The sequence below is a fragment of the Osmia lignaria genome, chromosome 2 (genome assembly GCF_051020975.1).
Source record: "Osmia lignaria lignaria isolate PbOS001 chromosome 2, iyOsmLign1, whole genome shotgun sequence".
Lineage (NCBI taxonomy): Eukaryota > Metazoa > Arthropoda > Insecta > Hymenoptera > Megachilidae > Osmia > Osmia lignaria.
The window spans coordinates 3,051,304-3,065,481 of NC_135033.1; the positions used below are offsets into that span (position 1 = coordinate 3,051,304).

The following is a 14,178-nucleotide window of genomic DNA, read 5'->3' on the forward strand; positions in this document are numbered from 1 at the left end:
GTGCATAACTCGGACATAAAACAGGCTCGCTGGCGCAAACCACGGCCCCGTGCTGGGGTACGGATGGGCTAACGGATGAACGGACAGACGGGGACGGATCGACACACAGCACGCGCGCATGAATATGTAGGATGTCTGGAAAAAAAGATGAGGAAAAGTGGGGGCGGCAAAGACTCGACGCGCATAGTAATCGAAGCCGCGTCATGCCAATAACATCGCCTGGCGATCACCTAATGTCCGATCGATCGATTGGCTACACAGTTTCCCTGGATTTATTTTTTATAATCTTATCACATTTCTTTAGCGATACAGGAGGATTAAATTAACTCTTTCTCACTCAAATGTACCTACTGGACATAAGATCGGTAATAGATTTCTCGTCCTTAAAAGTTTAGGTAAAAATTTAGTATGTTTAGAAATTTTTTCAAGAAAAACTTAAGAATCTTTTTGAATAAACGATTTTTCATTTTGAAAATATATATTTTTATAAACTTCAAGTAAAATAATGAAAATTGTAGGAGACATTAATGAATGTTTGTGAACCCTATCTTTAGAAGACAATTTGTGATGACCACTGTTACTTTTTATTTATTTGAATAATTTCTAATAACGAAGGGGGCCAGCCCACCCTAGGGTGTTGATTGCAAATAGGTCTCACCAGGCCTCGGGTAGGCCTGACCCCGTACTTACAATTAGTTACGCTAATACTCCCACCGTCTGCTTTGGGAGAACTCGGAAAGAACCGAAAGGGAAAATTTGAAGAAAGCCTAATCTAGACATTCCCTATACATGACTGTACTTACATTTGCGTTCGATCGCTTTTAGCAAATTGAACAAAGACCCCACTGTTTTAATTAATGGTATATGTATCAAATGAACATCTGAATTAAACAGTATTAGAAATACAGTTAAAGAAAAAATGGTAATTGTGCGGTTTTGAAGCATGTCGCTAAAAAGACCTGATACATCAAAATGTTCATCGAAATGAAAAAGCAAGAGAAAAATCTGCTCTTTCTATTGCTTCTTTACCGAATGATCTACGATGATTTGATCGCTTTCTAGGAGCAGTTAAAGTCAAAAGGACGACTTTTACTTCAAAATTAAATAACTCAGCCAAAAAAAATCGTACAACAACCAACAAATACTGATTTTACATAGGAAGGTAGTCGCTTTCGACTGGTACAAATACAACTTGCTAAAAAAATTTTGTTATGCCATGCAACGTTACAAATTTGAACAAAATTTTTAAAAATTTAGACTTGCTACTTATATCACTATAACTTTTCTTTACGCGATATCGATTCGATCATTATTTTCAAAGTTATAACCATCTGAATCTCGTCCTATTTTTCGGGTTTGTAGAGGTGATCCCTTAATTGTTTTGCTGAGTGTATAACAAATGCCTTATATTATATTCAAAAAAGTTACTCACGGAGACACTTTTTGATAAAAATGTGCCAAATTGGTACTGATTGTTGACAAATAATTAAATAATTTGAAAGTGTTGTGCCAGGATTGGATTAAAATTTGTGGAGCCTGGAGCTATTAAGCCTTCAAGAGTCTTCTTGGTTGATAAACTTGGTTGAAAAACTGAAATTTATTTTAAATAAAATTAAATACCGTCTAATCGCAAAAGAAAAAAGGTAACAATAAAAAAATTCATTTAATATTTTTTTGACGTAGTAAATGTCCATTCTAAACTTTCCCTTAATCGGGTGCTGAGTTAGATTATTATGTTTGCATATTTTATAAAACATAGAAGTGCTGCGAATTAGAACCACTATTTTTTCTACTTACTATCAATAATAGATCATTCAAAAATTCGTTTAACATTAGCCCTAGATTAGAACTCGCAAAAATGGCGGGTCATAGATTTCTTATTTTACATTACAGTAATTATAAACGGCTTTCTGTGGAAACCTTAACTTCTGTTGAGATAAAGAATAATTGTGTACATATGTTAATTTATGATTTATCCTTTATTCAATTACTTGTTATTTGATTTTCAGCTTGAAAATAAGTACGGATCGAACGCTTGTAGTTCTACTGTTAACCCTCGGACAGCGGACCATGGAGAGAGTCTCAACTTTAATTTAATTTTGTATATCTCATATCATTAGAAAATTATTCTAGAAATTATTCTTCCAATATGTATATAAAGCCCATTCGTTTAAAAATTATACATTTAATTTTAGATTCTGCAACTTTAGGTCTTAATTGACACAAATTCCGCTGTTCACGGGTTAATAAATTTCTTTTCAATACAAAAAATTCTCAAAACAAATATTGAAGATTGAGATGCATATGAAGAGATAAATATGAAGAATCACAGAAGAATCGAATGATTTTCAAAATAAATATTTAATGGAAATGTATGAAAAGACGATTGGAGATGTACAAGAAGAAAGGATGAAAGAAAAAGAAAGGAGAGGAAAATGTTCAAAATGAATATTCAAAATTGAAAGGAACGAAGAGAAGATTGAAGATATATACGAAGTGATTGATATAAAGAAAGAATCAAGTGAGAGAAGATTGAAAAATCTTGAAAATGAATATTTAAGATTGGAACGAATGTAAAGAAGGTTGAAAATATACATGAAGAGATCGATAGGAGGAATCAAAGAAGAAAAGAATAAAGAGGAGGTAAGGGAGCGTGTGCCGTATACGAAGACACGCGCGAATGGCCGTGCTAAAACTGGCACGGGTAGGTGGCTAACACACGAGTAGAGTTTACAATTTTCTGCACGACGCTCGTTCGAATGCCTGTAACGTTGCGGATGCCAATTGCCGATAATTCAAGGTGTACCAACCCACGATATAACGCACGGCCACGACGCTGACAGATTGGCGGGTACCGGTACAAGCACTCTTCGACGCCGAGGCTCTTTTAAACGCGCCACGTTTCGGCGCATCTTGTTCGCGCCGTTTCCAACAACCTACATACACCAAAGAGTCTTTTACGAAGACGTTGGTTTTGATTTCTTTGTGAAGCATTAGGTTATCCCATAAATAATAAAGAATGTTTGATCTCGCTCCTCGTTTTTTCTTTTTAATTATTTCTCAACCCTTGATAGAACCCTTGATAAAGGCATTCATCAAGGTTACAAATTATTTATAAGTATTTAATCTCTTAAGATATTTTAATTATTATATTGCTTTTAAGCAAGTGGAACACTAAAAGCAGAATTTGAATATTTACCATTTTTGCAACAATGAATCGAGCCCTCCCCCTCCCGTCGAAATTCCCAGTTTGCATATTATCGCAAATTCAATTTTTTATCCCATATCTACTATCATTTCATTATCGAAATAAAAAATGATTTAGTTGTTAACGTTTTCCAAAATTTCTGCCGAACTTTCTTTGTAAATTATCTTGATGTACGTAGACCCTTGAACAGCAGAGCTTGGGTTAATCTTAACCCTAATTTATAAGCTTCAAACACAAAATTAAATTAAAACTGTTGCTCTCTCTCCATAGTCTGCCGACCGAGGGTCAATGACATAAACTTTTTTCTTATAACATATTGAGATAATTAATTAACTGAATTTTAAAAATGGGATTCACCCTGGAAATTTATGATACTTGTTATTATCTGAGGTGATATGTATGTTATATGTGTAATATTCGAAAAACTGCAAAAGATAATAATAAGGTAACCAACTAGACAAATCAGTTTCTGTATGAACAAATATTTCAAAGAAAATTTAGAAAATTATGAATCCTTTAATTGTGACCAATTTTTAATGTATCATATTGCGATGCATATGAAATACTTTTGGACTTAATTACAAATATTAATATCTCACGTAATATCAAAGAGCACAATAACGCCTCGGCTGTCTCCATAAAATTGCCCATATATTCAATAACATAGATACAGTAGATACACTATAGTAACCGTTAGTAGAAATATAATTATTTAGTTTTTCAATTTAAGATGATAATTTTTTATATGTAATATTTAGTACGATGATAATAATAATTAGATAGTAATATAGGTACAGTGGTACCTCGGTATACGTCTGCTTTGGAATACGTTCAATTCGGAATACGTTCTGTTTGGAGGTGACAAATTTTGCTCGATATACGACTTCTGTTCGGCATACGACATAAATTTTTTCTGTGAATTTTGCGTCATTTTTAAATAATTATCTCAGAGACAAAATTAAATTAATAATCAATTATATTATAACTGACTGATCATACAAGTAAGAATATCAGAAAATACGTCCTATTCGGTATAAGTCCAAACATCAGAACCGGATTAAGGTCGTATACCGAGGTACTACTGTATCAGCAGATTGAGATTTAAGATTATAAGGATAGAAAAAATCGTCAATATTCGTTAAAAGAATTGTATAAAAAGCTTTTTCTCTTGAAAGTAGTCGCGAAACAGCTCTGGGAATAAGAAAGTCGGAAAATTCTCTTTGTACCGACATTATTAATTTAATTACTCGTCACGTGAATGGAGAACCGAATGGGGAGAAAACGCAGGAATTAATCAGTGCCTTTGTCAGTGAATTTTCTTTGTTAAGAAGGCCGCTCTTTCTCTTATTAAAAGATGTCTATATAATACATTTAATTTAATTCAGAAATAATGAAGTAATTATCAATCAGTCGGTAAGTATAATAACAATAGTTTAAATTACTTATAAAGAAAGTTCATTCTTTAATGACAGATTTAGAACTTGAAACGATATTTTATAAGATTATATACTATTTAAACAGTTTCTAAATATTGCCTCTCACTTGCCCTCTCACCATTCTAAAATTTCAAATTTTCAATATTTCAAAATACCAGAATTTTTTAATTTCTGGAGGACCTAACCCCAACCCAGAAAAAATCTTTATATCAATGCTTTTAAAGTTGAGATTATGAAACACATATACAACTTACAGTTAATTTTCATATAGATATCAAACAGTTAAGCATACATATTTTGCTTTAAATAAAAATAAAATACTATAATTTGTTGATACAGTTTATACGACGAAAGTCTGTATCAAGTATTGTCATCTGTTATTCCAGCTCCTGCATCGCCATTTTATTTCTTTTTTCATTTCTTAATATTTAAAATTGTGGATAAGATTTCATTTTATAAAATTCTATGAAAACATATTTTTTTGTATTTTATATTTTTCAAGGAAATGGCTTTTTAAATTATTTATTATTTTGAGGTCTCTTAGGGTGGCCTTCTTAATGACAGAATGGACGAATATTTTAGTGTTCATCATTGTTCTAGTTAATTGTTTTGACATAAAAAATAACACATTTTAATAGGTCTCACACCAATGCGCCCTATATTTGGTAAAAAAAAACTATGTGCCTATTGTAAGATTAGAATTATTGAAAATAGTACTGATCATTTTGACTAAAAAATCTGTTTCATTTTCTTAGATCCTGAAGTAAGCTGAAAAATTTGTTTTATTTTTTGTGTTTAGGAGCTTCCATGTAGATTGGAGTATTTCAAATTGCGATGAGTAGAAACGTGTATAGTTTCATCGAAACTAGAATGAAGAAATAAAGATCCGCGAAAGACGGTAAATAAAATTATAGCTAGAACCTCCTGTTATTTCGATCGTTTTAATTAGTGGTTTAAAGATAGAACGTCAAATCCTTCCGGCTGACAATAAGATTCGCCGAGTCGTAAGCAGCCAGTTTTATGCCTGTACGAGAAAATTACAAAGATATCGAGTAGCGCAATTTAATACGTCGTAAATTCACCGTCTCGACTTCGAGTGTATTCGCTTCCTTACGTAGGTGCCAACGTTGCTGCATTAATATTAAAAGGCATATACGCGCGATTGGAAGCCAACCGAGATTGAGCCTTCCATCGTCATCGCTGTTTTTCGATTACATCCAACAATGATCCTTTGCTCGCTAAAGTTCAATATGAAACGACAGGAATATCTTTATGCTTGTTGGGAATAATTCATGTTTGATACCAAGGTCACGCGACAATTGTTTATTTTTAAATGTAAAATTAAAACCGACTGAAAAAAGGAAGCAATCGGTTTCAGTTTATAAGTACCACCGTTACAGAGCTACGTAAAATTCAGAAAATAAATATTTCAAATGCTATTTAACCCTTAAACAACGGAGCCTTGGTCAACAATAACCCAACCTTACAAACCATATACAATAATTTTTAAAGAAACAGTATAAACTTTAGAAAGCAAAAATAATATCACGTACAAAATTCCATTAAAATTGTGACTCTCTCCATGGTCCGCCGTCCGAGGGTTAATCATTAGATTCTACAAAGTTCAAATAAAATAATGTTTTAAATCGAAATTTAATTTTCATTTTAAGAATCTAATGCTTATAATTTTATTTTCAGCTATACGCGTGATATAAAATAAAATAAATAATTGACTATTTATTATTTGATTTAACATTTCGGGATGTACACTGATGTACATAAAGTTCATTGTCTTAAGAGGGTTGAAAATCGTTTTACTATAATTTTTTATAAAAGATACCAGTACTATGCTAATTATTTTTAAACAAGAAATGTTAAAACCATCCTATTGATAAGTTTAAAAGTTTCAGTATTAACTTGAAAACAAGGGTATAACTAAATAGATTCGGGGGGGGGGGGGGACTGATTAAAAAATTCTAAGATTCTGAAAAATTCAGTTAGGATTAACAATATTAAATACCGAATAATGTTAAATAAAGCTAAAAGATCAGACCAGATATATAAAAGCCCTAGTTATGTCAATGTTGAAAAGTATAATCGCAGGAATAAATAGTTGCTGAAAATTAAGTGATCACGAATGTATGATCAATTCAAATACATGTACTTACAGATTGAAAGAAACAGATCAAGATACATACAACATTATATAAAAAAGATATCCTGAATGTGAACTTACCAAGCATCTTGCTGAGATCGGCATTGTGGAGATCAGGATTCTCGTCGGCCAATTTCTTGCGCTCGACCTTTGCCCAGACCATGAAGGCGTTCATCGGACGACGTATCCGCTGCTCCTTCAGGCTTCTCTGGGCTGTACTGCCAGGATGGCACATCTTCACCCCAGCAGGAATCGGTGAGATGCCTTGTTGATATTCCAGAGACGGGCCGGAAGCCAGCCAAGACATGTCCTCCAGCCGCTGTTGCGCCGGACCGCTTAACATTCCCGGTATCTGAAATATTTAAGTATCAATCAGACGAGGAATCTTCGAACGATCGTTCATCCTCTTTTCTTGATAATTAAACACGCTTGCTAATAGATTCACTGAAGGCGGATAAAAAGACTTCTGCAAATCGGTGGCGTTACGGAAGTGGACAAGAACAAGCGAGAGTAAAGTAAAGGGTTCTCGAAAGTAAAGGGGTGTGAGAACTCGAAAATATCGGGTACCTGATACTCGGATCGGATTGGGAATTATTTCAGTCGACTCGGGATTCCCGAAATTGGAAGCGTAGGCGTTTAGTGTAGGGTGAGAGAGGGTTTCGTCTCCCCGGATGCTTTTAATTCGGGCCGGGGACCGCTAGGTGGCGGCGAGATGATCCTTGACAGTGTTCTCGCAAGCGGTCGCCTGGCATACAGTTCGAATATATGTACAGAAGTTCCGAATTGCGGTATGATAGGTCTCTGAGGCAGCAATCGTCTGTTGTCAGATCCCAAGACGAAAACGCCCTTTTCCTCCTCTCTCCTACAGAAGTATGTATTCACAAAAAATTATATCTAAAATTTACTCTGAGCCGACCGAAACAATTCCCGTCTCGACAATTTTCACACATCTATCCTGATATTTTCGGGTTCTCGTACAATATTAATCATAGTGTCCGTTCGTCTAGTAAAAAAGCACTGACTTTGGAGTCCAAGTTTCAACCGCAGCACATATCATAAATCTAAATTATTTAATAAAAGCGTTAAAATAATTAACATAATCATCTGATAAAAACTTTAGAATATTCAATAATTTTTAGAATTTCAATAATTTCCTTGAAATTACAAAATACACTAAACGAAAGGATAATATGATTGATAATTGTACACCTTTATTAACTAATATCATTGGTACTGAAATTTAACGATTACCGAGCCACATGCGTATGTCGTAAGCCTAGGAATAGTCCTATTTTATTCTGTATCAAGTTACTGAAGAAGTTAACGCTGAATTGAAATGTATTAGAGAAAATCTAACTTTAGTTTTCGAAAATAAGGATCTGTTAAAACGAGAACTTCGTTTCTATTGGTCTGAAAGTCTACACGAAGATGGACGTGTCATTCTCTGATTGTGCTTTTGAGATATCGGTTCGAAGGATTTGGGTTTTTCCCCTGTCAAAAATTTCCTTGAAGTTCCATGACATGAGTCACTGGAATATCCGTTTATAAATAATTTTTGCAAGCCTTCACTCATGCAATGACCGGCTGTCCTAAAATCCTCATTGCGGTGAGTTCTTCATTATTGCACAAAATTTGGACTCAATCACTGTTCTGAAGATTACGTAATAACTGTTAACCATTCAGTGATAGCAATGAAAAAATAATGAAAAATAAATCTTGCAAATTAATCTGGCAAATTCAAAGAAAGAAAATCTCTTTAGAGCAATAAGCTAACGTTGAATATCGCGTTCAAAGCGCTGTTCTTCTCCGTTTATTTCACTGGAGCTGGCGAGGAACGCTGTAAAACAACTGGAACGTAGGTGTGCACGCGTCACGTTCGGACGGAAACAACGTTCGATGAATGAAGAAAAATATACGCGACCCTGTTTCGAAGAAACGCGTCTTGAACGCGATGCAAACGTAGACGACACGTACCGAAATGATTTGGGTATCGATGGGCATGGAACTGTCATTGCCGTCGATGTTCGACTCGATGTCGTAGGTCCTCGACGTGGGTGTCGCATAAAGCGAAGAATGAAGTGCCAAGAGTCCGGGGGAACCGCCGTAACTGCTCACCGGTGGTGGTGTCACCTCACCCCTGTCATAATTATCCAGCATCCTGTAAATTTAAATGAATTTTCATAGAAATTAATACTTTAATCCTGTCACTGTGAAATATTTAACATATTGACTGCCGCGGTGTACGTCTCAAATGTAACATATGTAATTAAGTAATTAAAAAAGAAAAGGATCAAATTAAATAACATTACTAATATACTAATAATATAAGGTAGAGAAGCGAACATTTAATAAATTATTATGAAGCTTCAGTATGCCATTATAAATGTTAGTTTTTACTGTAGAGCCCAACTATATCATTAAATAAAATTTAATTAAACATTTTTGGAAAAATAAAATTCAATTATCCATATTTATCACGTCTAAATTATATTTTTAGGCCCCCCACAATGTTTCATTCATTGTTGGTTCACATCCTATAAAATACTATTGATATGCAGTATTAAGTATAATAGGCTCCCCCGGAAAAATGGCGACGACTCCCTCCCCCCCCCCCCCCCCCCCCGGTTTCCCCCGTTTCCGGATTTCCAACCACCGCACCGCACCGACTAGACTTCCTCGGATTCTCGGCGTTCCGGGTTCCGAGATTCCTATTCTTCGCTGTAGGACTTCTCTTTCCTAGACCCCCGCCTTTCCCCTTAAGCGTCGCCAAGGAGAATGACGATATAGGAAAGGAGGACCGATATATGAACTATATTTGCCAAATTGATTAACTCCAAAAAAACGAAAGGTAAAGAAATTGATAAAATATAAAAAGTTAAGGCACTAAAATTTTAACAGTTCATGATCGGCTCATACATGTATATAGATTTGTTGTCTTCCACCACTTGAGTATAAACATTTACACAGGAAAATTTGAATTGATATTTATGTTATTATTCATACTTTTAAATTATATACTAAATTTTATAAAATTTAATAATTAATATACAAATATTGTCAAAATTAAGATTTTAAGAATTTCTACTTCCTCTATAACGCTATTTTCCCATGAGAAACCTACATTGCACTGTTACATAATTTCTGTTGTACTTAGGATATTTGTTTTCAGTATAGAATAAATCATTCTGTTTTGTACTACTACTTTGATTAAATAGTACCTTCACATATCTCTATAATCTAGCATACTTTTTTTAATTGTTTTTGAGTTCTTTTAAATGATGCCTTCATGTATGTCTTGACTAACAACAAGTAGATTACAATTTTTTATGAGAAGGATTTACATACTCATTTTCGTTAAACTTTAAACATCAAATTATGGTAAACTTTTTATATTTCGAATTCCCTATTTGACATCCAACAACCTCGTATCTTCTTACCTTTAAAACTATAACCTTACTTTTCACTTATGATTCATTAATTAACATAAGTTATTGAAATATAAACTTTATCCTGTTTTCGATGAGTAGTTAACGGTAAAATCACCAATACATCCGGCCAATAAAATAGCGAGCTGCGTACCGTTTCGCTCGAACGAATGCTCGCTTGTTTGTCATGCGAACCACATTATACTGTTCTTCTTCGATACGTTCAGGCATGAAACAGATCCAGAGTCTGAGAGGTATTCAAGCATCTCGGTAATTCAACCGATTCATTCCATTTTCCAAAGATTTAACGCGGACTAATGTGACGCAAAGGTGATTGAGATTCAGACTGATAAGGAATATTATGCAAGTGATACGTGAAGATCTTGATGTCATTTTAGTTGATATAATATACCACTATATGTGTTTTATATGTGTTTTGCTTTTACTAGTAGGGCTGAAAACAAGGCTGAAAATAGCCTTGCACAAATAAATTAGGGGTTCTTTTTTGGCATTCAAAAGATGGTGAATCTACTTGGTTTCTTCTTGAAAATTGAATGAGAATTTTAAATATAAAATATAATTTAAGAAAAAATAAATATAGAAGCACCAAATTAATTTATACATCTAATATTTTATCAAATATCTCGACTGTGTTGCAGAAAAAAGGTGAAAGCATGCAGTAGTGTACTAGAGGCCAGAAATGTTTGGTGACCCCTCCCTATTAACCCTTGAAAAGAGCCTGAGTCAATTGTGGCCCAAACTTGCAAAACGTATACAAGAATATTAACCTAAAATCAAATGCGTGATTTTTAAACAAAATACATTTATACATAAAAAATGTAGAAAATAAGAATAATATGAAATACAAAGTTAAATTAAAATTGTGCTATTTCTATATGCTATTCACTATGCTATTTCTATATATTTTTTATTGTCGTAGTTCCTTAGTACATTAATAGTATTTTCTTATTATTCAGTGAAATTATGTTAATGAAACTGATCACTGATAACCAGCAGGGCAGTCAACGTATTAACCTGTGAACTTGAATCATTTGCAATCAGAAAACAAATCTTTTTCCCCCTCACTCGTATAATAAAAATAAGAGTTAATTTATCGAAAATGATATCCTTTTATCATGAATCACTTAAGTTATCTACAGTTTTTAGTACACACTTTCAGTAATAATTGAATGCTCGAGAAATTTACCGATGCGTAACAAAATAAAGATTCTTTTATAAGAAATTTGTTTAAATTACACATTTTTCTTTATGTACAGTTATTTTTAAATTTACGATATGATACATCTTTCTTTTAATTAAAGTATAATAATATAATCAAAGACAAAAATCTTTAGTAAATGTATTTATTTATTAGGTTATTCACTCGAATGACTAATTAAATCCTGCATCTTAATGTAAACTTTCAAGCAACATTTACGACGTCCTGAATTTCATACAGGAATAAATGAAACTATGATTAATTTTGATAAATGAAAATATACAAATACAGTTATGTAAGAATTATATTTTATAATTGAACCAACTAGTATGACGGATACAACCTCGATATAATCATTTATTGTGAGTTCTTAGGCTTTTGGAAATTTAAATTTCACACATCATGAGCATTTCTCACGTTATTAAATCGCAATTAAAATGCTGACCCAGGAAGAAAAGAGCACGAGAGCGCAGGAGACGATAATTAAATTTTTTGCTATGGAAACGCGTTCGTTTTAAATTAACAAAATATTCTCTTTTCGGTACACGAATACACCGTACTCTTTAGAACTATAGAACCATAATTCAGAGATATTAAATCTGAAAAACGTGAGTACTGATTCATTTATTAAGATATTCTGTGTTCAAATTTAATTTCAGACATCATGAAGTTGTTAATAAACACGACTAAGGACATAAAAATAGGTCCACGTGCAATTTTGACAAATTCAATTTACAATATCTTCTAAAGTCTATACTAATCAATTTTCATTCAATTATTATATCACTGCATCATTTCAATACTTGAATGTTTATATTATTATTCTTTACTCTATTCAATATTTACACTTGAATTTTCATAGAAATCCAATACCTATATTATTAGAAACATGGAAAGAGAGCCACAATTTTAATTTAACATTATATTTTGCATTATACTTTCATTTTCGACATACTACACTGTTCTTTTAAAGTTATTCCTCTAATATACGAAACCTTTTCGTTTAATTATCTTTAAATTAACATCCTTGTACGCTCCGCTGTTCAAGGGTTAATTAAAAATATTTGTATTAGGTATACTCGCGATCAAATGCTTTCCTAAGAAAAATGGCGACATTAGGGAATCAGGAATTCTCAAGATCCTAATGTCGACGATATTAATATTACAGGTAATTTAAAAAAAAATAATACAATTATTAATTATTAAATATTAAATACTATAAAATTTAATGTATAACTGAAAAATATGAATATCAAAAATAAATAAATATCAGTTCAAATTTTGCCGTGTAAATGGTTAAGTTCACTATGGGGAAAGAGAAGAACTTAGGACATCGCTATTTTTCCTAGAAAAGCTTGATTTAATCACAAGTATAAGTACTTGAAGTTATGGATAATAAAAATAATTAAATGTCCTGAAGATAATAGGTAAGATTTATTAAAAATAAAGATATTACTTAATGAAAATTTATCCACCTTCAACGTTGCAATTACAACGTTAATATCTACTTTCATTTTGAATAGAAAAAGGAAAGGAAAATTATAAATATTGTACATAGATTTTATATCCGTCTAACAATAACACCGTTGCAATTTGTCTTCATCTCAGTTACTATTTATCATTCGTATGATTAAGAGATGAAAACAGTAGAATAATTCTAAATATTATGATCAAGAAAATAATTTGAAAAAGACCATATTTTTATTTTGTATGATAAAATTAATTTTAAACATTTTTAATTATCCATATTATCGTACGTTGCATTACACACTATATGTATGTACTTCTACTGTGTCAGTGAATGGGTTAAACTTATACCTAGGTCCAATTGTACTTAGGTACCACCTGATATAATTATTACCAAACTAGCTGACCTGACAGACGTTGTCCTGTCCTTGCAATAAATTTGTTTGTGATCGTTTTGTGAATTTGTGAAAAGCTATTGGAAATGTGTAAACAAAGTAAAAATGAGAAAAAAAAAGAATTACACATATCCATCGTTCGAATCGTGAGTTATGGTCTTTAGTTCATACAAAAATCCCATAGAAAAAAGCACTTATTTTTTCCCGAATTTTCCATTTTTCCGGGCAACTTTTCCAATTTTTCTTTCCCCAAAAACCTTATTTAGACTATTACGAACATAAAAAAAAAAAAATTAGACAAATCGGTCCAACCGTTCTCAAGTGATGCGGTTACCAACGAACAGCATTTAATTTTTATTTATATAGAAGATAGATAAGTATGTATATGTACAATTTCATTTGTACAAAAACAAAGTTTCCTTATGAAAATAATCTCAGCAGTCACACTCGCGTGTGCGGACAGAATTCTTTCTTAAAAATAAACATAAAAAAATATAATCGACTGGAGGAGATCAGGTTACCGAACGATATTCCGACGAGGCAAAAGTCAATTATTCTGGTTCTGGCATGGCTCGTTGTCGGTCGACACCGTCGCGTCGCGTCGCGTCGCGTCGCGTCGAAACGGTAATCCAAGGGGAACAAAGACGACCTTAAACGACGCGGATGGAATAGCATTCGATTCGTTCGATAGCAGAGCAACGCGAGTGCACCGGCAAGAAACAGGAGGAGATGGATTCGTACGGCGTACACAACCGAGGTAATTGACTTTGGCGTGTCTCCGTTTCGTCGTGGACGAGGAGGAGATAGAGAGGAAGGCGGGAGAAATCCCGTGGGTCGCTCGTGCCCGAGCCACGATTGATCTGTCAACCCCGT

The 14,178-nt window shown here is 33.2% G+C and overlaps 1 protein-coding gene across 5 annotated transcripts in view; it reads right to left on the minus strand.

The window, feature by feature from the left end:
• Positions 1–14,178, minus strand: part of LOC117605770 (uncharacterized) — a 103,275-nt gene that overhangs the window by 48,634 nt on the left and 40,463 nt on the right. For 4 of the 5 annotated variants that reach the window (XM_076691137.1, XM_034327467.2, XM_034327469.2 and 1 more), the window contains exons 3-4: positions 8,774–8,957; positions 6,881–7,151 (exon numbers count right to left, since the gene is read on the minus strand). In XM_076691137.1, coding sequence (XP_076547252.1) covers positions 6,881–7,151; positions 8,774–8,957 — 455 coding nt within the window. Of the gene's footprint in view, positions 1–6,880; positions 7,152–8,773; positions 8,958–10,236; positions 10,385–14,178 lie in introns of those variants that run through there. The other variant, XM_034327473.2, reaches the window with a different exon arrangement.